General features: G+C 37.7%; 1 protein-coding gene across 4 annotated transcripts in view; it reads left to right on the top strand.

Annotated features, from left to right (window-relative positions):
• The window catches only part of LOC149218269 (uncharacterized), a 410979-nt gene that overhangs the window by 330635 nt on the left and 56284 nt on the right, over window positions 1-24060 (top strand). For all 4 annotated transcript variants that reach the window (XM_089382376.1, XM_089382377.1, XM_089382375.1 and 1 more), the window contains one exon: window positions 16356-16425. In XM_089382376.1, the coding sequence (XP_089238502.1) occupies window positions 16356-16425 (70 nt within the window). The remainder of the gene's footprint in view (window positions 1-16355; window positions 16426-24060) is intronic.

Raw genomic sequence — 24060 nt, 5'->3', positions numbered from 1 at the left:
ACAAGGCTAGGACTGAATTGGATCAAGCTGAAGAAACGATAGCTGCATTTCTCGATTGGCAAGATACTGATCAAGGACAAGCGGCGAATTTACCAAGAATCTTAGAGTCACATAAAGATATACTCTTTACAGAATGGCAGTCCCAGTTAATGAAAGCAGAGAGGGCAGTTTCAAGATGCAAATCAACTTCAAGCAATTTAGTTGAATTAGTCAATAACACTCTCTACTTATCAAACATGATTTCCCAATGCACACCAGGAAAATTGACAACGATGAAAACATTGGAGCAATCATGTTATCCAGATCTAGAGGAAAAGGGGAGATTAATTGCTGGGATTAACAGTTTAACCTGGGACACCTATTGGTTCTTCTTGGTAAAACCACACACACAGAGAGCCGCCCTCAAGTGCCTTACGGATGCAATCGGGTATATTATCCCCGATATTCAGGATGCCACCTATGCCGCCCAGCTCAGCTCTCGCCTCAACAGACCACCCGAAGTGGAGCTGATGCTTGCGATAAGTCAGCTCAGATTTAAAGGCAAACAGCCTACTTGATGATTCATGCCGCCGACTGCCAGATTGCTGAAGAAAATAGGATCAAAATCAATTGATACCAATTAAGTAGGATTTCAGTTTCGTAGATAGTTAGATTAATTAAGTATTTATAGACCCTTTCATTGTTTTGGAAAGGGTCGTAAAGTTTTGTACTTGACTTAAAGACTGAAGTTGCACTATTGTGCTTCAGCCATATTCTTTTATGAAACTGGACCAGTTATTCTAAATTTGACAAGGAAGCTTTTATGCAATTGTGCACTATTGTCTTTGTTTGAAAGTGTTTCTGCGTTGAAGGAAGAATCTCAAGTAGCGATTGATATTGGGAGTGTCTAGCAGCTCATATGGTACTTTTATCTATGTCTGAATTCATTCTTTTCATATGAATTGTTATTTGATTATCTTTGCTATTATCGAATATATGTATGTGCTTTAACAGCAGTTCTGTATTCCTTCCACTATTGGATGTTTATGGTGTGCTTTTCTTTTAATCATATATGTGTCGATGATATAAATGACAAGTGTAGTAATATTGCTTTAATCGCTTTGCTTAACTATTTAAGCAAAGTAATCCTTGAATGAATTAATGTCCATGTCTGTTAGATGGAGTCATCTATATGCCTGTCCATAGACACAGATCATCAAGCGCTACACTTCAAAGTACAATAGTTCCCGGGATAAGTAATAGCTCTTTTATTTTGCTGATAGATTTAGCTATTCGCCTATCATTAGATTAGTCAACCAATCATTCGTTCCGTTTATCCATTTCTGGGAAACTGGTCCCATTATCCCCAGTCGGAGCCACCATTCCAAACGGAAAAGGAGCTGTACTAAGGTCTGGACCGGGTGGTTATCCCCCAATGTTGATACAACGATTTTCGGGGCATCAACAGGGGATAACATAAGATTTGAACCCAAGACTTCCAGTTTCGTGAGACTTCATTTCCATTGCCATTGCTAATTGAGCTATCCTAAGCGGGCAGAAAAATTAATTAATTGACTCATGAGGGGATTAATTATTTTTCCACCCTTGAATATTTTAGCGATAGTGCCTAAGTATGAGGGACTATGCACTAAAATATTTTTTACATAAGATTTTACAAATTCAACCCTCAAAGGGGGAATACTCGTTCATTATAGACCCTCAAAATATTTACCCAATTCTGCAACACAATATGATCTAGTAGACCAAGTGATTTGTAATAAAATAATTTAGCCAATTAGCTTAAATTATTCCCAAATCACTTTTACAATAGACTCGACTAAAACACTAGGACTCACTTAAGGCTTTGATGACAAATTCCACCCTAACTTTGGGGTGAGGCTGAAGGGAAAAACTCTGTCGATCATCTGTGTTTAGAAACACAAATAATTAGTAAGACGACAAACCTCCTAGCATGAAATTCGTTGCCAAAATAATAGGCTTATCTAGGTTGTTACATAAATACATGATCTTCTTAGTATCATTTATATTACAAACTTGCAGAATGGGTTTACAATGACATAATAAACCACTGGCTGATGACTCGGACTTTCAAAAATTCCTTCAAGATTTTGGATCTTGCTTCCTTGGAATGTTGAAAAAATGGGTTCAACAGTGCCAAGGTCAAAAAGTCAATAGGGTCTTAGATTGCTCAGAATGAACAATAGATGACATGCCACATAAAAGTTTTGGCAAAAGGTGAAGGCATCATTTAAAAATTACAGTCAAAAGGTGGGCGTACTCTCTCTAAGTGGCATGTGGGCTTCTAGGTGGCAAAATAGGGTGAAAGGTTGGAATTCATGGACAAATTTTATATCAAAGTTCAAGTAAATCACATTTCGGGAAAAACCCAGATGCTGAAATTCATCAATCAAGCAAGACTACACACATGCAAGCAAAAATTGAGCTCATTTCCAACTCAAATGTGGCAAGATTTAGATGGGCATATAGGTAATGTCGTAGGTCCAAATTGGGAATGTGACAACTAGTTGGAATCCTCATGATGATGCCCACCTTAGTTAAGAAAAACATTGAGCATACCTTGCAGGGCATTTTCTGTACAAGGAAATTTTTGGGATTGGGCAATTCACATTTCCAACCATGAGCGAGAGTGAAAAAGGGTCAAAACTGTTGAGAAATATAGGGCATGAATAGTTAAAGATTTCTTTGCTTGTGATATACTTTTACTTCTTAGCTTATAGTCTTTTCTTCGTTATGTTATTAATGTGTTCTTTTCATCAAGACAATTACCAGTATGCACAATAAAAGACAAGTGACATAGTATGTAGGCTTGTCAGCCAGGGCCAAAACCTCTCACCTCTTGAGAGGGAAACCCGATCAAAATTCTTCTTCTAGATCTTCAATTGATGAGTACCAAGACCATGGAAAAGATCCTTGACTCTAGTATCCTCTCAAGAACCTTGTCACTAACCTTGATGCTCTGCCTCTTCCCTTTCTTTACTTTCTTCTTGATCTTGAACTGCTCTGTTCGGCTCCTTCCAGAGAAACTCGGTCTCTATGCTTCACATTGGCTTCTTCTCGACTTCCTATAGAGAAACTCGGTCTCTATGATCTTATTGCTTTCCTCTAGAGAAACTCAGTCTCTAGATCTCTTTCTTGGTTACCCAGAACAAGTATCCCAGAAAAATCCTTCCTTCGCTGCCCCAAAAGAAACCTTCTTCACTGCCCCAAAAGAAACCTTCTTCGCTGCCCCAGAAGAAACTCTTCTTCGTTGACCCCAGAAGAAACCTTCTTCGCTATGCCCAGAAGAAACTTCCTTCGCTTACCTAGAAGAAACTTTCCTTATTACTTTTTCGCACTTCTCTTTGTAGCCCTTCTTCTTTGCACTTCTTCACCGAATGTATGTCGAGTTGCTTGCCTTTAAGTGAGGCCGAATGTGGTTATATATGCACTTCATCTCATGTCCTTTAGTCTAACATGATCACAAGATTTAGGCTGACATCTTCTAGCATGTTCTTCCATCGTTGTAGGCCGCCTTGAAGAGGATGAGTGACAAGGTCTTGGAGGATACTTTACATAAACAAGTTTGACTCTATACAAAGTGTAACATGACTTCATTACATGACAATGAATCTATCATTTTGTGACTAGATAACAAATAATTCCTAAAGACTCTCAACGGGAGTCTTGACTCAAAAATAAAATCTCTTGCTCATGAAACCCATGAAGCAAGCAATACAATAAATTTAATTTTCTTCTTGAGATCACATTACATAAAATCATAATTACATGTTATTATGAAGACCGAACCTAGTTACACTTTTAACAAAAACTAGTTTTGGGTCTTGTTACCCATCAAAATTGGTAACCATATGGGAGAAAACGTTTTCTCCTATATTCGATAGCTAGCCAGCCAACAATCCTACACATTTTCTCATTGATGATGATATGTCGGTTTCCTCCATCGACTGCACCAATCATACACCTCTCATCATTCGACATTCCTCTTGGATAAAGGTGGTCTACCACTCAATAGGTACTTTGATCATTTTGTAATCGAGTGCTTTTACTTAATGTTTTGGACATTTAGAATGGATAAAGGGGTGATTTGGATGGTTGACCAATATTGACTGTAAACTTGTTCTCTCATCTTATCAAGGGGCCTAATCTTTATCCCTAGTTTATTGGGACCTCCCCTAAGGCCTTAGGGCTATAGGAGGAGCACTACTTGGAAAAATTGGATTGAAGTAGCATGTCCATTTTCCTTTTCCATACTTAACATTTACCATGCCACATTATTTCTTTCGATATCATCTCTATTCTTTGGGTTAATTGTGATTAGTTCATTGGGATTTGGCACTCACTTATCCACATCTTTGAGTCAGGTTGGGAAACATTGCCTTGAAGGTTGATGCAACTAAAAGAATGGAAAAACAAAAGATGGTCACAATGAAAGAAAAACAAAAGTCAAAATGCAAAAGATGGTCGGGACAAAAGTTAGGACGTGGGCAAAATCCTAGCATTAGCTCTACCCCATTCATTAACCGTCACCCTATTCTTGAGCACTTGATGCTCCACCTCATCAAAATGAACCCTTGCATGTCTCAACCTTGATGAGTGAGAAACTGCCTCATCTTATTAAGGGGAATAAAAAAATTTCTACATCATAAAGATTAAGCTTTAATCCTTGAGCTATGCACCAATAAAAAAACATTATAAAAAAGAAGTAAAAGGTGCACCAGAGGGGTAGAAATAGCAGGTTGATAGGGGTAACTCATGCCTTCACAATTGCTCCCTTCACTACATCTATACACTAAGGACGTGAACTCTCATTAGCTAGTCCCTTGGCCATGGAACTTGGCCATGAAGTCCTTCCCCTCCATTTCCACTTATTCTCACTCACGCCTATGGATTGAATAGTTGACCTTGGAAATGCCACCTTCCCTTGGGGGCTGGAAGTTTCTAATAGGGTTGACTACTTAGACACCCCTACAAAGGTAGGCAACACTTTTACAGGAATTGGTCTAGTTAGATATTATGAAGGTGATCCTAGTTTGAAATATTAATATGCTATAACACTTAAGTACGATTGACTTAGATGCATTTATGGTCTTAATCTATAATGAATGGTTTCTTTCACTTGAGTTTGAGATGGTTTTGCTAGGTGGTCCAAAACAGCTGAGGCCTTGAGGGCATTGTTACCCACCAAAATGGTTAAACACATAGGAGAATTTCTTTTTTCCTCCATTTGACAGCCAGTTGGAGCCAACCATGCTAACAACCCTTGATAGTCACTATTTAACGATGATATGCCATGTTCCTCTGGCATTTGCATCAGCGATGTGCCTCTCACCATTTGTTATTTACACTTGAATGAATGTGGGTTGCTATTCAAAAGGTAATTTGATCATTTTGCAATCGGGTGCTTATGCTTGTTTGGTTTGGGCATTTATGTAACGGCCCATCTAAATTGATCCACTATATAAAGTTTTAAACTTTATAATAAAACAAATATGATGAAATTTAAATAATAAATATGTTAAGTTTTATAAATATAATTAAACTTTATAAACATATATAAATTAAATTTTATAAAATATATAATTAAACTTTATAACATATATAAATTAAATTTTATAAAATATATAATTAAACTTTATAACATATATAAATTAAAACTTAAAACTAAACTATATGCTAAAAATACCAAAAATCAATGAAGGACCCTTTTAAAAGGGGGCGCTTAAAATCAACTGAAAATTTATAACAGAGCGCATTTGACAGGGAAAATATCTGAGAGCATAAATGCGTGGAAGGCGTGTCGGGACGAGGGAAGGCGGTGGCTGTAGGTAGGAGGGCGGCCACCGCCAGGCCCGTAGATAAAACCGGAGGCCTGAACCGAGAGTGGGGGGGGGGAAAACAAGGGAGGAGCAGAAAGAACCAGAAGCAGAAATTCACCAGGAGAAAACCAGGAGGAAGATAATTATCCATTGGAAGAGCTTTAATCCGTCTGAGGTTCTGGGCACGGGGGACAGTGGGCTTCTGTGAGAAGCTTGCTGGATTGAGCAGCCAGCCTCTGCTCAATCAGGCTGGGTGGAATTGGTCTCCCTGGGTAATTGGAGCAAAACAGCAGCAGCAGAGCAAAACAGCAGCAGTATCGTCAACTTCACGGGATCAGCTAGCAGTTCAGGTAAGTGCAAATTAAATTTTTATGCTTCCTGCTTTCAAGTTTATGAGTATTACACATGGTATCGGAGCCGTCGTTCAAACCCTTCGGGACCTCACAGGCCCTACACAGCTAGAATTTCGTATAAACCTCTGTCTGAGCGTATAAACGGCTGTCTGAGCATCTGTCTGACGGCTAGAATTTCAAATCTCTGGTTAAGTGAGCGTGGATGGAACACGTGACCCAATAATAAACCGAAATTGCTGTGAATTTCTATTAATCCGTAATCAATTTAATTAGTTAAAAGGGTAATGTTTCTAACCACGCAGATGCCAAAGCCCCTGGTATCATCAGACCGAAAATTGCAGAACAAAGACATTTTGTACAGGGATTTGCCCTCGATCAGCAGTTTGAGAACCCTTTCCTCGCGGCGGGGGTTGACCTAATATTCTTGAGGATTCGTTTTGGGATTTGGCGTCGACAGCAGGGTTCGAACCTGCGCAGGCGTAGCCCAACCGACCGAGTCATATTAAAATATGATTCAAAACTTTTAAAGACCGATATTGATTAAAAAGCAATCTACGATAAATTCGCATATAACTAATAGAAAAATCTGTGCTTTGGCTATCCTCTGCTGTTATCGGGTTTTACTTTTGAAAATTTTTTGATGTCCATTCTCGTAGTCTTGGTCGTAAATGAGTATTACACATGGTCACGCTGAAACAAGTTAACCTCATTGTTACAGCACGGGAATCGATGCTACTGAGAGCCCATGCGATCTCAGCTTGGTTCTAACCTTTCCACAGATCCATGCAGTGCTAAGCCTCTCATATTTTATTATTGCTTGGACTGAAATTCGTGTAGGCTTTGCTTAGATATACAATCTTCATTTTGGGCTCATTTTTCTTTAGTTTACAGGTCCACATTGAATCACACATCTGGGGCAATCATAACAATTGTCTTAATGGCTGGAATGTCCGCTCAAAGGATTTGCATTGATATTTGATACACATTTTTCCAGCTGGGATTCACTTGATCATATTAAAAAAATAGGGAAAGCACTAAAGATTTAAAGGAGTTTTTCCTCGCTGTAGGGTTATATTTCTGAAAATCATTGCCAAGAAAAAAAAACAACCCTACTTTTTCTTTTAAAACTCTTTGGCAGAAATAAATCACTGAAATTCCTTGGATAGATTCTGCAAGAGCACTGTTTGGCACATTAGGATTAATTCTAGCGAATAGGACAAAGAACCAGATGGCATTTTTTTTTTTTTAGTGGCCAGGAAAACAATGAGGTGAAATTCTGCTAGGTCCATAGACCAACTCCATTTGCCAAACGAATCTTGATTTTCTTGCTCATACTTAGCCCTCCTTCAACACGAACTATGTTTAAGTAGCAACAACATTTACTGAATATTTAAACACATGGTTTGTGAAATAAATAAAATGCTGTCCCATTTTATTATCATAACGCTAGTTAAAACTTTGATACAATAGAGTATGAAGATTCATCTATTCATGTTTCATTTCTCATTCAATTAAATTTGATGGTACTAAAGACTGGATAAAATTGGATTTAGCAAGAAGAAATAACTGATACAATTATATATATGCTCTAATCCATTAATGGTACAAACACTAATGGAATAACCCTTTGGTGCGTGACACTTGAATAAATTTGGTTACATTTTCTTGATGACAAATATAATTCATTTTATAGTATGTCAATAGCATTGTCATAAAATATTCGTAGTTACAACTTGCATGCATCTAGATGGTACTATAAAATGGTTTCTTGGGTTGAATGACATTTAGCTCAGTATATATACATCAACCTATTCAAATGGGATGATAAGTATGACTTGTGTTTATGGGCTGAAAATGATCTGTGATGAAGGTACAATCTCAAGGTTCTGTTAGCTGTTTGGCAGACAGATTTTTACACACATATAAATCTGCTCTTGAGTCTTAAAGTATGCTGTTAGAGGGTTCAACTTGCAGTTTTATAGCTTCAAACTCAAGTCTAGGATTTAGGTATGAAAACAGTGTATCTAGACTTCTAGTTCTTAGGGCAGATCTGGAATATGGTGAGTTTCTGTGATTTCCAGATTTGTAGAGCAGAAATAAAATGAGTCTCCTGGGACTGCTAAGTACATCAGTGTTGAATGTGAATAAAAGGATTTCGTTAATGTAGAATTATAAATGTGTATGAATCCTCTATAAATCCTATTGCAGTCAAATAGCGTTTTGCATCAACCATTAAAGTATTAAGTGCAATTTGTAAAAACTACTTTCCAAAGCATCAGTTAGAGGACAAAATTGTACTAATTACATCCGTGGACGGAACCATTTTTTGAACAGAACTGGTTCTCGAAATCATAAATCACATTTTATCCTAATTTATTTTTTTCTCCGTTTAAATCCAATCTACTTTTATGATACACTGATGAACTGTGTCTCCTCTAGATTTTAATCAGGACATGTCTATGGTAAATTTTATGGCTAAAGGTCAAACTAATATGGAAACAAAACAACCCTTCTTTTTATGGATTTAATCCATATCCATGTAATATATTCGGGATATAGATATATATGACCTCCCTTAAATGTAATAGTCAGATTGAGGTATGACAGGTATGTTACCGATGTACATTGTAAATGAGACATCTAACATTTTCATTTTGTGGATGTTATTAGGTAAATAAACTTTAGATGTCTTACCTTAGGAGCTAATAACCATACACTTCTGCATTATTCATATTAGGATAGAATACCCTGCATTAGGACAAGGAGGTCGCGAGACCACCCTCCTTGACCTCGGTACCAGTAAGATCCGCCTAGCGGGTAAAAATAGCAAAACTATACCCGTTTAGGAATGTGAAGTTGCAAAAGAAAATTGTGTGTTAAAATTCGATGATCCACCTCAAAATTTGACGGAATTTTATTATGTGTGTTTAGGAACCATTACAATGGTAAGGACGTATGAGCGACGACGACGTGGTCAGGCAGCATCACCACCATTAATGCCGCCACCGTCGCCATCATCATCCCCATCACCATCGTCACCGCCAAGACCATCATCAGCACCAATCGCCCCAGCGCCAGAGTTGACTATGATAATGAACTCTTTGGAAGCCTTATTGGAAACATTAAAAGAATCAACTAAGGCTAAAACCAAAGAGGAATTTCAGCATGTAACCACCAGTTCAGCGGAACCAAATAATTTTGAGCCCAGAAGATCGAGAGAAGACATTTCTAGGGAGCTTCAGAAAATTAGACTCCCAGAATTCTCAGGAGGTCGAGCAGGTGAACGCGCTGAAGCATGGTTGGAAGGAATGAACCGATGCTTTAGGTTAAGAGAATATTCGCCTTCAGCAAAAACAAAAATTGCCGTGTTTCAACTAAAGGAAAGTGCCTTGATTTGGTGGGGAAATCTGGAAAAGCAGCTGCACCTTACATCGGATAATGTCCCTTGGGAACTATTTGAGGAAAGGTTCTGCGCAAAGTATTTGCCTCCATACTTTCAACAACAGCAAGCCAGAGCCTTCCATACATTAATTCAGGGAAATAAAACGGTGGAAGAATACGAGATAAGGTTTATGGAACTTGTAAAATACATTCACTACTTAGATTCTGATGAACGTCAAGCTGAACGCTTCATATTTGGGTTAAATCCTCGCATCAGAGCCTTGGTAAGCATGTGGAAACCCTCATCAGTAGCTGAGGCAGTCGAATGTGGTCGTTATGCAGAAGAGCACCTTGGAATCAAAAAAGATATGGGGCCAGCAGGGCCTTTACAATCAGGATTTCCAGGGAAGGCTCCCCGGAACTTCTTCAGAGGAGGTAGCTCGAGGCCACCTTACGGTAACAGGTTTACCCCAAATGTGGGGACAAGAGTTCCCATGGCAGTAAACACTATAGCAGCGGAATCGTCCAACACCAGACCATGGGCATCGCGAGGGACTGTCGGTAGAGGAAGGAGTGCGAGAGGAATCAACATGGGAGGACGCGGCTCGTTCTCTAGAAATTCACACCTTGATTCAAGGGGATCAACGCAGCTCAATTGTTGGGGATGTGGGGGACCGCATTTCCAGCGTGACTGCCCAGAAGCTTCATCGAATATATTGCATAGGATTGGGAAGGAGCCGATATCAGCTAATCGAAGTAATCATAGAATTCATGCAGTAGTCAACCACGACCAAGCAGCCCATCAATCCACTGTAGTGGAATCTTCAGGTATTATCAATGGCATAAAACTCAAAATCTTATTTGATACTGGTGCCACAGATAGTTTCATTTCGTCATATGCATTAAACAAATGTGGGCTGGCAGCTCGTAGACAAAATGATTTCCACCAAGTGGAAATGGCCTCAGGAGAACTCCAAACCGTGGGCTTGAGTGTGGATCAATGCAAAATTGAGCTAGGGGTCTGTTCGACTAAACTGAAAGTCTATGTCACAGCCTTAGGAACGTATGATCTTATCATAGGTATGGATTGGCTGGAAGCTCACCAAGCTTGGGTGGACTGTCATGGAAAAAGGATTCTGGGCATAAATGATGAGGGAGAAGTAATCCAAATTCAAGGAATCAAGAGGGAAGTTTCTTTACGCTACATTTCGGCAATGCAGGTGAAGCGTTGTTTAAGAAAGGGTTGTTAGGCTTATGCAATTCACGAAGTAAGCCAAGAAAAAGGGCCATCCTTAGAACAATATCCGGTGTTAGCCGAGTTCCCGGATGTATTTCCAAAGGAACTACCTAGATTACCCTCGGTAAGAGAATTGGATCTCACTATTGAATTAAAGCCAGGTACCCAACCGATCTCTAAAACGCCTTATAGAATGATAGCTCCAGAACTTCAGGAATTGCAAATCTAGTTGAAGGAACTACTTGATATAGGGCATATTCGGCCTAGTACCTCACCTTGGGGCGCTCCTGTAATTTTTGTGAAGAAGAAAGATGGATCCTTAAGATTATGCATAGATTATCGAGACTTGAATCGAGCTACAGTAAAGAATCAATACCCTATGCCGCGAATCGATGATCTTTTCGATCAAATGAAAGGAGCTGCTGTCTTTTCAAAAATTGATCTTCGATCAGGGTATCATCAGCTAAGGATTTCTGATAATGATATCTCTAAGACTGCATTCCGGACACGTTTTGGACATTATGAATTTACTGTGGTACCATTTGGGTTAACAAATGCGCCAGCCGTGTTCATGAATCTTATGAACAGTGTTTTCTGTCAATATCTTGATAAATTTGTACAAGTCTTTTTAGATGATATTCTCATCTATTCCAAGAATGAAGAAGAGCATGAAGATCATTTGCGGATAGTATTGTCCTGCCTTAGAGAACGTCAGTTATATGGAAAACTATCCAAGTGTTCTTTTTTTCAGGAAAAGATCATATCAGGTGAAGGGATTTCAGTAGATCCTGAGAAGGTAAAAGCGATCATGGAATGGCCAATACCGAAAAATGCACATGAGATACGAAGCTTTATGGGTTTAGCCGGTTATTACCGGAGATTTGTGGAGGGATTCTCCAAAATCGCAAAGCCAATCACAACCTTTCAGCGTAAAGGTGTTAAGTATGAGTGGACCGAGGAATGTAATAAAGCATTCTCTGAACTCAAAAGACTACTCACTAGTGCACCAATCCTAAGAGTCCCTGATATGGGCAAAGACTTTACGGTATGTACTGATGCATCCAAGCAAGGGCTGGGTGCAGTATTGATGCAGGATAAGGGAGTGATAGCTTATGCTTCCTGAAAGCTAAAACCTCATGAAGAACTCTATGCTACTCACGATTTAGAATTGGCTGCTGTAATGCTAGCTTTAAAGATTTGGAGACACTATCTAGTGGGACGAAATTTTACACTTAAAAGCGACCATCAAAGTCTACAATATTTGTTCACCCAAAGAGACTTAAATTCCAGGCAAAGGCGATGGAGTGAATTCCTAAGTGAATATGACTTCAGAATATCATACATTAAAGGAAAGGAAAATGTAGTAGCCGATGCCTTAAGCAGGAGACCTCGGATATTTTCTCTCATACCCATTAAAGTGGACTTAAGACAACGAGTACTGGATCATCTTATAAAAGACAGCTGGTATTTAAAGGTGAGAGCAAGTCTTGAGGGTATTAAGGCAAAAGAATCTAAATTTGAGGGTTATGAATTAGAAAACGATGGGATCTTACGATTCCATGGAAGGATGTACATTCCTGATGATAAAGATCTTCGAGATACCATCCTTGGGGAAGCCCACAAAGCAGTATATTGTGCTCATCCTGGAGTAGGGAAAATGTATGCGGATACCAAGAAACTCTTCTTTTGGGCAGGCATGAAACGTGATATCACTCAATTTGTTGCAAAATGTTTGGAATGTCAGCAAGTAAAGGCAGATCATTGTCACCCAGCGGGCCTCTTACAACCCCACGACATTCCTATGTCTAAATGGGAGACCATTTCTATGGATTTTATCACTGGACTACCTCTTACTTCTCAAAGACACAATGCCATTCTGGTAGTGGTGGATAAATTAACAAAAAGCGCCCATTTCATTCTGGTAAGAGATACTTACGATGTTGCTGACGTAGCTCGAGTATTCATAAATGAAATTATCAGATTTCATGGAGTACCTAAGAAGATTATATCCGATAGAGATTCGCGATTCACTTCCAGATTTTGGACTTGCATGCAAACAGCGTTAGGTACTCAGCTAAATTTAAGCACTGCTTACCATCCTGAGACTGATGGGCAAACTGAAAGAGTAAATCAAGTACTTGAAGATATGTTGCGAATGTATGTAATGGATCAACAATCACACTGGGAAAAGTATTTACCCTTAGTCGAATTCGCATACAACAACAGTTACCACAGTTCGATTGGGATGCCTCCATTTGAAGCTTTATATGGCAGACCTTGCAGAACACCGTTAAGTTGGGACAGGTTAGAAGATCGAGTGATAATAGGACCAGAATTAATCCATGAAATGGAAGCGCAGGTCAGACAGATTAAACAACAATTAAAGGAAGCACAGGATAGACAAAAGAGTTATGTTGATGCTCACCGAACTGATAGGAAGTATGAAGTAGGGGATCAGGTCTTCATCCGCATCAAACCAAATAAAAGTACTATTCGATTTGGAAAAGGGACAAAGTTGTCACGCTGATTTATAGGACCGTTTAAAGTCGTGGAAAGAGTTGGACCTGTTGCCTATCGTCTTGCCCTGCCACCTCACCTGCATAGAATTCATAATGTATTTCATGTTTCTGTATTAAGACATTATATAGCTGATCTATCTCATAACCTCCAGTGGAAAGAATTGCAGGTATCGGACGAGGGAGTCATAACGGTCGAACCGTTACGTATACTGGAACGTAGAGTTCAACAACTGAGGAACCGTCTGGTGGACCAAGTTAAGGTCCAATGGGACAAGTATAGTCCTGGATCAACAACTTGGGAAAATACAGAGGACATATGTCAGAGATACCCTAATTTATGTCCATTTTGAAGAACTTTACACTATGTTTAGTATATATTTACTTCACTACAATCAGAGACTCAGAAACATTTTGAATGATTATGGATAAACATGAAACTTTATGGCATAATATATGTTTAAATTCCTGCTGGTACATGGATACCAAAACAATATATGTGGTTCATTTTACTAAGTTATAGTTGTTAAAGTAAAGACATTTATTTATAGATCGGATTTATTTATTTTTGTCAAATATGATCAATGGGATAGAAATCAGGAAGTGAATACATTCTAGATGAACGTCAAAAGACATGCATGGAATATGGCAAAATATGTTGTATTATAGTATCATAGGTGAATTCATAAGGGAATAATATGTGAGTTATTTTGAATATGCTGATGCACATTTTACGAATGCATGGATAAGCGTCTGATTGCAGGTAATACACAGTTACCGGGATGACCACGTGACGACAGAACCTCAGAACAATTAAAGCTCCAAGTGATTCTATGATAGGGTATTAACCCTAAATCCTACTAGGAGGGGTGGAGGTGTTGCCCACCGTTTATCCTTCGAACCCTGGAGTCATGGGAGGACTGTGCGGATCACGCTCCCCTAGACGTGTGATGATGACTGCCGGATGCCTACTGGGAATCAGGTCGGTATAGCCGACGCTGTCACCTTAGAGTTTATGAATGGTCAGGTCAGTAAAACTGACGCCATGGCATACTCCGGTAGAGGACGGATAGGATGGGAGCAGAAGAGATTAGGGAGGATAGGATGATTTTGAATAGCTTGGGGACCTGGATAGAAAAAGGTCATGTCCATTAAAACCTTGAACCTAAAACTCTAACTTCGGGACGAAGTTTTCAGAAGGGGGGGTGTATGTAACGGCCCATCTAAATTGATCCACTATATAAAGTTTTAAACTTTATAATAAAACAAATATGATGAAATTTAAATAATAAATATGTTAAGTTTTATAAATATAATTAAACTTTATAAACATATATAAATTAAATTTTATAAAATATATAATTAAACTTTATAACATATATAAATTAAAACTTAAAACTAAACTATATGCTAAAAATACCAAAAATCAATGAAGGACCCTTTTAAAAGGGGGCGCTTAAAATCAACTGAAAATTTATAACAGAGCGCATTTGACAGGGAAAATATCTGAGAGCATAAATGCGTGGAAGAAGTGTCGGGACGAGGGAAGGCGGTGGCTGCAGGTAGGAGGGCGGCCACCGCCAGGCCCGTAGATAAAACCGGAGGCCTGAACCGAGAGTGGGGGGGGGGGGAAACAAGAGAGGAGCAGAAAGAACCAGAAGCAGAAATTCACCAGGAGAAAACCAGGAGGAAGATAATTATCCATTGGAAGAGCTTTAATCCGTCTAAGGTTCTAGGCACGCGGGACAGTGGGCTTCTGTGAGAAGCTTGCTGGATTGAGCAGCCAGCCTCTGCTCAATCAGGCTGGGTGGAATTGGTCTCCCTGGGTAATTGGAGCAAAATAGCAGCAGTAGAGCAAAACAGCAGCAGTATCGTCAACTTCACGGGATCAGCTAGCAGTTCAGGTAAGTGCAAATTAAATTTTTATGCTTCCTGCTTTCAAGTTTGTGAGTATTACAATTTAGTATAGACAAAGGGGTGATATGGAAAGTTCACTGATCTTGACTGTAATTTTATTTTCTCACCTTACCAGGGGGGTTAACCATTCTAGATCTAGATCTCTCTAACAATTCATTAGTGGATCTTGACAACACCTCATCAAGGATAAGGTTTACAATTCATGCCTATGTGGTCTTGAACTTTGTGATTGTCTAGGGACTCACAATGTAACATATAGATCCTATATTGTAAACTATAGGAAGAGTTCTAGTAGAAAACCTCCTCTTGAAGTTATCTTGAGGCTTTAAAAAATAATAGAAGGATCTACTAGTGTTAGTAATGGACAACCCTAGTCATCACCCGTAGTCCATTTGTACCTTTTCGACGGCGACCTAGTTAACCCCATATGCCAAATGAAAAGAGGTTAGTTTCTGGTCCTCCCATCAAACGTCATATTCCAAAACTCCTTCAAACCATTTTGTTAGATTCATTCTTCATATCTCTTTGATCTTCATTGCCTTAAAATCCTAGCAATCTTAACCTAGAGAAGCCTCCCTTCAGCCGAAGGAGAGCCAACCTAATGTCATAAGAGGATTGGTAAGGTGACAATGGCCTCCCTCTCGAGTTTTGGATCACACTTGAGCTTTCAAATTTTATCTCAAGAAATGTGAGTTTGTGTGATAATAGGCTCCTCAAGGATATGTGGACTCCTTTACTCTAGTTCAATTTTATGTACAAAATATAACATGAAGGGTCTAGAGATAAACTTCTATTAATGTTTGAGGCTATAACTATTGTTTTAAAAGTAATGAAACCACACACTTTACAGGATGAAGCAATATTATTTATGCTCATCTTATCTCTCTAACCATAAGTTAAACTTTTGTAAACTGTTTCCCATCATAGATAATTTCTTTCTATTTTGTTATTTTTAAGTTTGTTCCTTCTTAACATTATGTGGTCCTTCTAATGATTTCTACGAGTGTTTCTTTATTCATCAAACTTTGGTTATGATTATTATCTATAGTATGCTATGTATATGACATTTTTAATTCAAGGAGATAAACATCACATCCTGACTACTCTTTTGCAGATACGATTTTGCATTTCTTGATGCAGAGAAGCGGATGTACTTTGATTACTATGAGCTGCTTCTACAATTGGTATGGTTTTTGCAACTATTAGAGTCCTAGTATATGTAGAGAATGCTCTTGACTTTCAAGTGTTGAAAGTTGCATTAGTTTTACAATAGCATGTAGGAATGAAATATTACTAAAGGCTTTAGACATACAATAATCTCTTTCTATATAAAAAGTTATGTGTATGCATGCATGCATGTTTTATATACACACATAACACTAATAACAACATCATGATTCATGATAGAGATTTCTTCAACATTCTTACAAACATGGAAGAACTTAGCACAAAAGATAGTGTGTAATTGTATATGTATTTTTTTTATTAGATAAAGTTTTGTATTAAAGGTTTTAAGCCACGACGGCTGAAAAATAATTATGTACTAAAAATAAACCCTTTTTGCAAGTTTTTTTGTTGTTTTTAAACCAACCTCTTCATCTTCGCTGAATAAAGGAAGGAAATGTGCTTCAAATCCTCTCACATGAAAATGTTGGCAACCTAGAACAACAATATAATAGCCAAATTTTGTATCTCTAAAACTCAATCTTCATACATGATCTGCCAATTGATTTCATCTACTTGGACATGTTACCAATCATATTAGGAGGATTGCCAAGGTCCTTGTAACCTGTTAAGATTGGCACACACAAGACAAGGACCCATTGTCACCTCAGCCCAAGTCCCCACTTTTTAAACCCAGCTCTCTCCTAAAAGGCTATGGAAGGATTCCCTTTAGATAACTACACCCAAATCAAGAGTGCTTAGTTCCTTCTATGGGTCTTCACTGAAGTAGAGGAGTTAATTGCTTATTGTAGTGTTATCAAAATCAGACCGGTCATCGAATTGGTAGACCCCTCAACCAAGAACCAATCAGAATCGGTAAAAAATGGACCAAAAAACTGGTCAAGCAAAAACACATAAAATATTCAAATTTTAAAGAAAAATATATATATTTGTGTGCATCCATATGAATCCAAACCATTTATACACAAATAAGCAAAAGTTCTCATTTATATAGCAGGTAAGGGTGAAAATAACCAAAATAACACTGAGTCCAATCCATCTCTGAATCGAAAATATATCAACAAGAAGGCCCTGGATGGCCTCTAGCGTCCAAATAAAATCATGTTACTACAAATACCTACATATCATCAACATCTTTGCCTAAATTGGGATCTTTGTCATCAATATCACCCTAAGCATTAGAATAAGATAGAAAAAGCTTAGCATGTTAAGTCAAGATTTTGTTTTAGAGATGGATACATTTTTAGTAGGATCATGATAGAGGAGTTTAACAAACAATGCCACTAACATTAAGGTACATAGATGGGTTAGTGCTCTTGATTTTATGTTAGTTCCATACCCTCGTACATGACAAAATCCAAAGGGAACATTGCAATCTCCCCAATCTTGAATCCTAAAAAACTGTTAAGTTTGTTGGATTTTGAATGGGATTTAAAATGCTACTTTCTCCATATGAAATCCAATGAGTTTGGAACCACTCAAACATCCCGATTCAATTAATGGTAATGTTAAAAATTTAAGTAAGAGGATGAAAATGAAATATAAATGACAATAACATTACCATTAATTGCATAGCACAAGTAGGGAAATATTGTAAAATACTAGGCTTCCCCAACCATAAATCATTACTTAAAAAAAAATGTGTTCAAAGGGTCCTTGATAACACTGTACAAAATTGGCTGGTTCGATATTGTTAAGTGTCACCTTCCAGACACACCTAAGTGAGAAAAGCCCTTAACCCCACAAGGTTTGGTTGGTGGCAAAACTAAGAGATGGGGTTGGCACCTATTCCTAGCTTTCTTCGTTAAAGCACTCTCCTAGGTAAGCTAAGGGAGTTGGTCCCTAATGAAAAGCTATATGATATGAGTTTCTACGAGATTAAGTTAAGTTGAGTGTTTGTAAAAAATAACTTGCTTTCATGAATTAAGAAAACATATGAATAAATGAGCAAATTTCAATGATATATTCAAAGTATAAACCAGTTGTTATGCAACTAACTCACAAAATAGAAGAAAAGATAGATCAACGACTTCAAAATCAGTCTCTTCGAGGGGACAACCTCTTTTACATTACACAAATGAACAATTCTTGGATGATAGAAATGACAAGACCTCCTTCCTATATATAAGAGTCTAAGGGTTCACAATATAGTTAAAGCTGGCATAACAATAATAATGTAAGGGCACAACAATAACAATAGTGGGCTTCTATGGGCACAATAATAACAATATGGGGACAACATGGGCACAACAATAACAATAAGGGGATACAATGACAATAATAATAAGGGAATACACTAGTATTATAGGGACCTAACATGCCCCTCTCCTTCAGAAAAGTGTTGTCCCCAACGTTTGAGTAATTTTGGATGCTTTTGTATAAAATTCTCATCCTCCCATGTGGAATCTTCAATAGGTAAGTTCTTCCACTTGATGAGATACTCTGAAATTGATCGATTTCGTAGTTGTCGAGTTCTTATTTCTGTGACTGCTTCAGGTTCCAATATGATTTTTCCTTCCTCGTCAAGTTCTAGCAATATTGTTTGAACTGGGAGCTTAAGCATGATACATGAAAAACTGGGTGCACTCGGAAAGCTGTAGGAAGCTCCAATTTGTATGCCATAGTACCAATCTTTTGCAACACCTTGTACGAACCATAATACTTTGGTGATAATTTATTATCCTTCTTAGCTTACTTGAGGGACATTTGTTTGTATGGTTGTAGCCGTAGAAATACCCAGTCACCTACATCAAAACTTCTTTCGCTACGATGTTGATTTGCCTGTTGTTTCATTCTATTCTGCGCTTTAAGAGTTGGAGAACTTGTTGATGCTCAATGTGATCTTCCATTGCTTGAACCTTAGAATTTCCTCTTAAATATGATGTGATGGACGATGGATGATATCCATAAAGTGCCACAAATGGGGTCATTTTTGATGCACTATGGAAGGAAGTGTTATACCATCATTCAGCCAGAGGAAACCATTTGACCCATTGTGTCTGTTTATCAGATACAAAGCAACGAAGATATTCTTCCAAACATTTGTTCACTATTTCAGTTGTCCCATCAGATTGAGGATGATAAGATGAGCTATGAGCTAACTGAATACCTAGACAAGAAAATAATTATGTCCAAAAATTTCCATTGAAAATGGGATCTTTGTCGCTTACAATAATCTTTGGGTTTCCATGTAGCTTTTGAATTGTTTCCATAAATGTAGTAGCAACTGTACTGGCTTTAAAGGGACGAGATAATGCACAAAAGTGTGCATACTTGGTAAGTCTATCAACTACTACCATGATGCCACTCTTTCCTTTGGACTTGGGTAAACCTGTGATAAAATCCATTGAAACCTCCTCCCAACATTGACTTGGAATGGATAAAGGTTGTAATAGACTTGGGGTCTTAATTGTTTCAACTTTATTTTGTTGGCAAACTAAACATTCCGCCACAAACTTTTGAATATCAGATTTAAGGCCATCCTAAAAATTTTCCTTCTTAACCCTGTGGTAAGTTTTTAAAAATCCTGAGTGCCCTCCTAAGGGTGAGGTGTGCAATTTCATAAGAATCTTTTGTTTGAGTTGGGAATTTTTACAGAGGTATAAGCGGTCTTTGTACCATAACAAATCATTATTCTAGCTAAATGTATCAGATATACTGGGGTCTTGTTGTAACTTTTGAATGAGTTCCCACACTTCTTCGTCATTCTTCCATTCATCTCTTGCTTCGTTTATCCATTTTGGTTGGATAATAGAAATGGCGCAAAGCAATACTTCCACATCCTCATCCTTTCTTGAGAGTCCTTTCTTGAGAGTGCATCTGCAAGAACATTTTGCTTCCCTTTTTTGTAGATGATTTCAAAGTCATAACCCAACATCTTTGTAACCCATTTTTGCATCTCTTCTAAAGATAATCTTTGTTCTAAAAAATATTTAAGACTATCATGATCTGTTTTTACCTTGACGTGTCTTCCCATTAGGTAAGGTCGCCATTTCTTAAGTGCATGTAGTATTTCCAACATTTCCTTCTCATAAATAACTTTGTGTAAATACTTTCCTTTGATTGAACGACTTTTGAAAACAATGGGTCTTTCTTCTTGCATTAAAACAACACCAATTCCATTTCTTGAGGCATCACATTCCACAATAAAGGTTTTTGTGAAGTCTGGCGTAGCTAAGACCGGTGCTTGGCACATTGCCTCTTTAAGATGTTCAAAGGCTTTCGTTGCTTCTGAAGTTCAAGAAAATGCATCTTTCTTCAGTAATGTTGGTAGAGGTGCTACTATTTTCCCATAATTCTTAACAAACTTGCGATAATACCCTGTCAACCCGAGAAATCCTCGTAGATGCTTTATGGATGTGGGGATTTTCCATTCCTTAATGGCTCTAATTTTGCTAGGGTCTACATTAACACTTTCATGAAATACAATATGACCCAAATATTCCACCTCTTGTACTCCAAAGAAACATTTGGAGGTTTTTGCATATAATTGTTTCTCTTCTAATAGATTGAGCACCCTGTCAACATGGTCGACATGATCCTTCCAAGACTTGCTGTAGATTAGTATATCATCAAAAAATACTAACACAAATTTTCTAAGGGAGGGTTTGAAAATGGAATTCATCAAACCTTGAAATCTAGAAGGTGCATTGGTAAGGCCAAAATGCATGACCAAAAATTCATAATGACCCTCATGAGTTCTAAATGATGTTTTTGGAACGTCTTCAGTCTTCATTCTTATTTGATGATATCTTGAATGAAGATCCAAGTTGGTGAAGTAAATTGCTCCATGTAATTCATCCAATAATTCATCAAAGATAGGAATGGGAAATTTATCTTTAATAGTGAGCTTATTGAGCTCCCTATAATCTAGACACGTGCGCCATGATCCATCCTTCTTGTGCACCAATACTACTGGAGCAAAGAAATAATTTTGACTAGGTTGAATTATACCAACCTCTAACATTTCTCCAACCATACGTTCAATTTCACTCTTTTGGGCATAGGGATATCTGTAAGGCCTAATGTTTGGAGGAATACTTCTTGGAATCAAATGAATAGTATGATCATGATCACAAATAGGTGGGAGGCCTTTGGGAGTCTCAAATACCTTGGAATGATTGTCCAAGACTTTTTGGAGATTTGAAGAAATAGATGGTCTTTGAACCTCTAGTGAACATAATTGTGTAATTATGCCCCGTTGTTCTTTCTTTAGAAGCTTTGTCATGCTATTAGAGCTGATTATCTTTCTTGGTTTCCCTGCGATACCCCTTAATTCAACTTCCTTTCCTTCCGAAAAAAATTTCAAGAAAAGTTCTTGAAAATTGAAAGCTATCGTACCCAAAGATTTCAACCATTGGACTCCTAGTACAACATCAACACCACCCATTGGAATGGAAAGCATTGGACTATTCAATACATATTCTCCCATGGATAGCTTGATATTATGGCACTTTCCCGAGCAATTTATGGTTCCTCCATTTGCAACCATCACTTGACACTCTGGTGTTGGATATATGAAGCAATTTAATTCCTTTGCTATCTTACAATGAATAAAATTATGGGTACTACCCGAATCAATCAACACTATTACCTTTTTCTTCTTGATATGTCCTTTTATCTTGAGAGTTTGAGGAGTGGTAATTCCTGCCAATGCATTACAAGATATGGTTGGATTCATTTCTTCTTTCTCTGGTGTTGATTCTTGGTATATATCCTCCTCTTTTGATGTTTCTTGTTCCTTTTCTTCTTCCTCTTCACAATATATGTAGAATAATTTATTCTCAACACACTTATGATCTTTAGTGTATTGCTATCACAACTGTAACAAAGCCCTTTTGCTCTTTTTTCCTCCAATTGTTGTGGTGTCAACCTTGTAGGTTGTGGAGGACTAGGACTAGTAAAACTTCCATCTTTATAGTTGTGATTGGTAGACTTCCTTGTTTCCATAATTTTGCTTTCAATTTTTCTTGCCACCCTGAATGTCTTCTCCAATGAATTAGGTTTCCAAAGGCGAACCTCATTTTGGATGTTATCTTTTAAAGTCCCTATGAAGACATCAATCCTATGTTGCTCTAGAGTATCAGTTACACTAATATTCAATTTTTGGAAGTCTTCAATGTGCTCCACTATTGAACCCTTTTGTTTGAGATTTATCAATTGGCTAAAGAAAGTGTTGCTCTTTGTATCTTCATAATGTGCTATCATTTCCTCCATAAAAATTGACTAGGTGACAAGTGGTTTACGAGAACAAAGCCATCTATACCATACAAATTGATTGGGTTCTAAATATAAAGATGCAATACGTACCTTTTGTGAGGGTTGCACATCATGTAGATCAAAATATTGCTCCATCTATAGTATCCAAGTTACCGGATCCTTGCCATCAAACTTCCTCATCTCTATCTTTGGAATGTGGTGGTTCTTAAACCCCACATGGGAGTCTCTAAAATTGTGATTGATATTTCTTTTGTCTTCATCATGATTTTCATGGATTGCCTTGTCACCAATGGGACACCTTTCTTCTACCAACTTTGCCAAATCTTCTTTCAATCCTTCTATCTTGACATTTATCATTGCTTCCATGTCTAATTTTAAACTATCATTCAAAACTACCATGTCCCTTTTTATACAATCTATCTTAACATTCATCATGGCTTCCAATTCATTTTTTGTTACTTTTTGCGAGAACGAAATTTGTTGCATTTGGCCTTGCAATTTTGATATATCATGTTGCATTTCTTTCTCTTCTTCATGTGTCATAGTGGAGCTTGCGGGCTTCTTAGTAGGTGTTTCCATTTTTCTTTTTTCAGGGCATCAATTAATGATAATTATGCTTCACTATGCGCTTTGAATCACTTCAAACTAATTTTTCAAACCAAACTTATGCAAATTTTTAAAAAGACTACACACCTTTTTCTTGCTTCATAAGCGCTCGATATTGAATCCGCTGTATCTTTGTAATGTCGGATCTCCAAGGTTTGAAATTTTGTCCTATGGTAGCCCTCTAAGTCCTCTTTCCAACCCCACAAGTCTGATCAAGATTGGAGTCTTCAAGAAAGAGTTAGGCCAAATCTCCTATGCTGACGTGATTAAAGACTTCTTCAGTAGAGCAAACATGTACAAAGTGTCTTGTATCACTGTTTCAACCTTCGAAATTGAAAACGCTACACAAAAAACTACAGTCTGTCCTATTTCTACAACTTCTTACGAAATTTTAATTTGATTCTCAGAGAGAAAGTTATGAGGATTTTCCTAAGGTCACCTGTTTGGGATGTAATTCGGGATCTTGCAAAAACCCTAAATTCCTTTGATCATATCTCCGAAAATATAACGAGACAAGATCTGAAATTGAAACCCGAGGTTCAGTGAGGTTTCGGCTCAGATGGGTTTTTTTTTTTAACTTCTGAAACATCATAGAAAAAAAGTTATAGCGAAAATTCCACGATGACTTGTTTGGAGCAACGAAACCCTAGAATCCAAAGCTCTCATACCAAATGTTATGCAACCAACACAAAAAATAGAAGAAAAGATAGATCAACGACTTCAAAATCAGCATCTTCGAGGGGGCAACCTCCTTTACATTACACAAATGAATAATTATTGGATGATACAAATGACAAAACCTCCTTTCT

This window comes from Pinus tabuliformis, chromosome Q, assembly GCF_031772625.1.
Source record: "Pinus tabuliformis cultivar Carrire ecotype Pingquan chromosome Q, CPIR1, whole genome shotgun sequence".
Lineage (NCBI taxonomy): Eukaryota > Viridiplantae > Streptophyta > Pinopsida > Pinales > Pinaceae > Pinus > Pinus tabuliformis.
The sequence above is the reverse complement of the archived record's forward strand: the minus strand, read 5'-3'. Positions and strand labels throughout refer to the sequence as shown.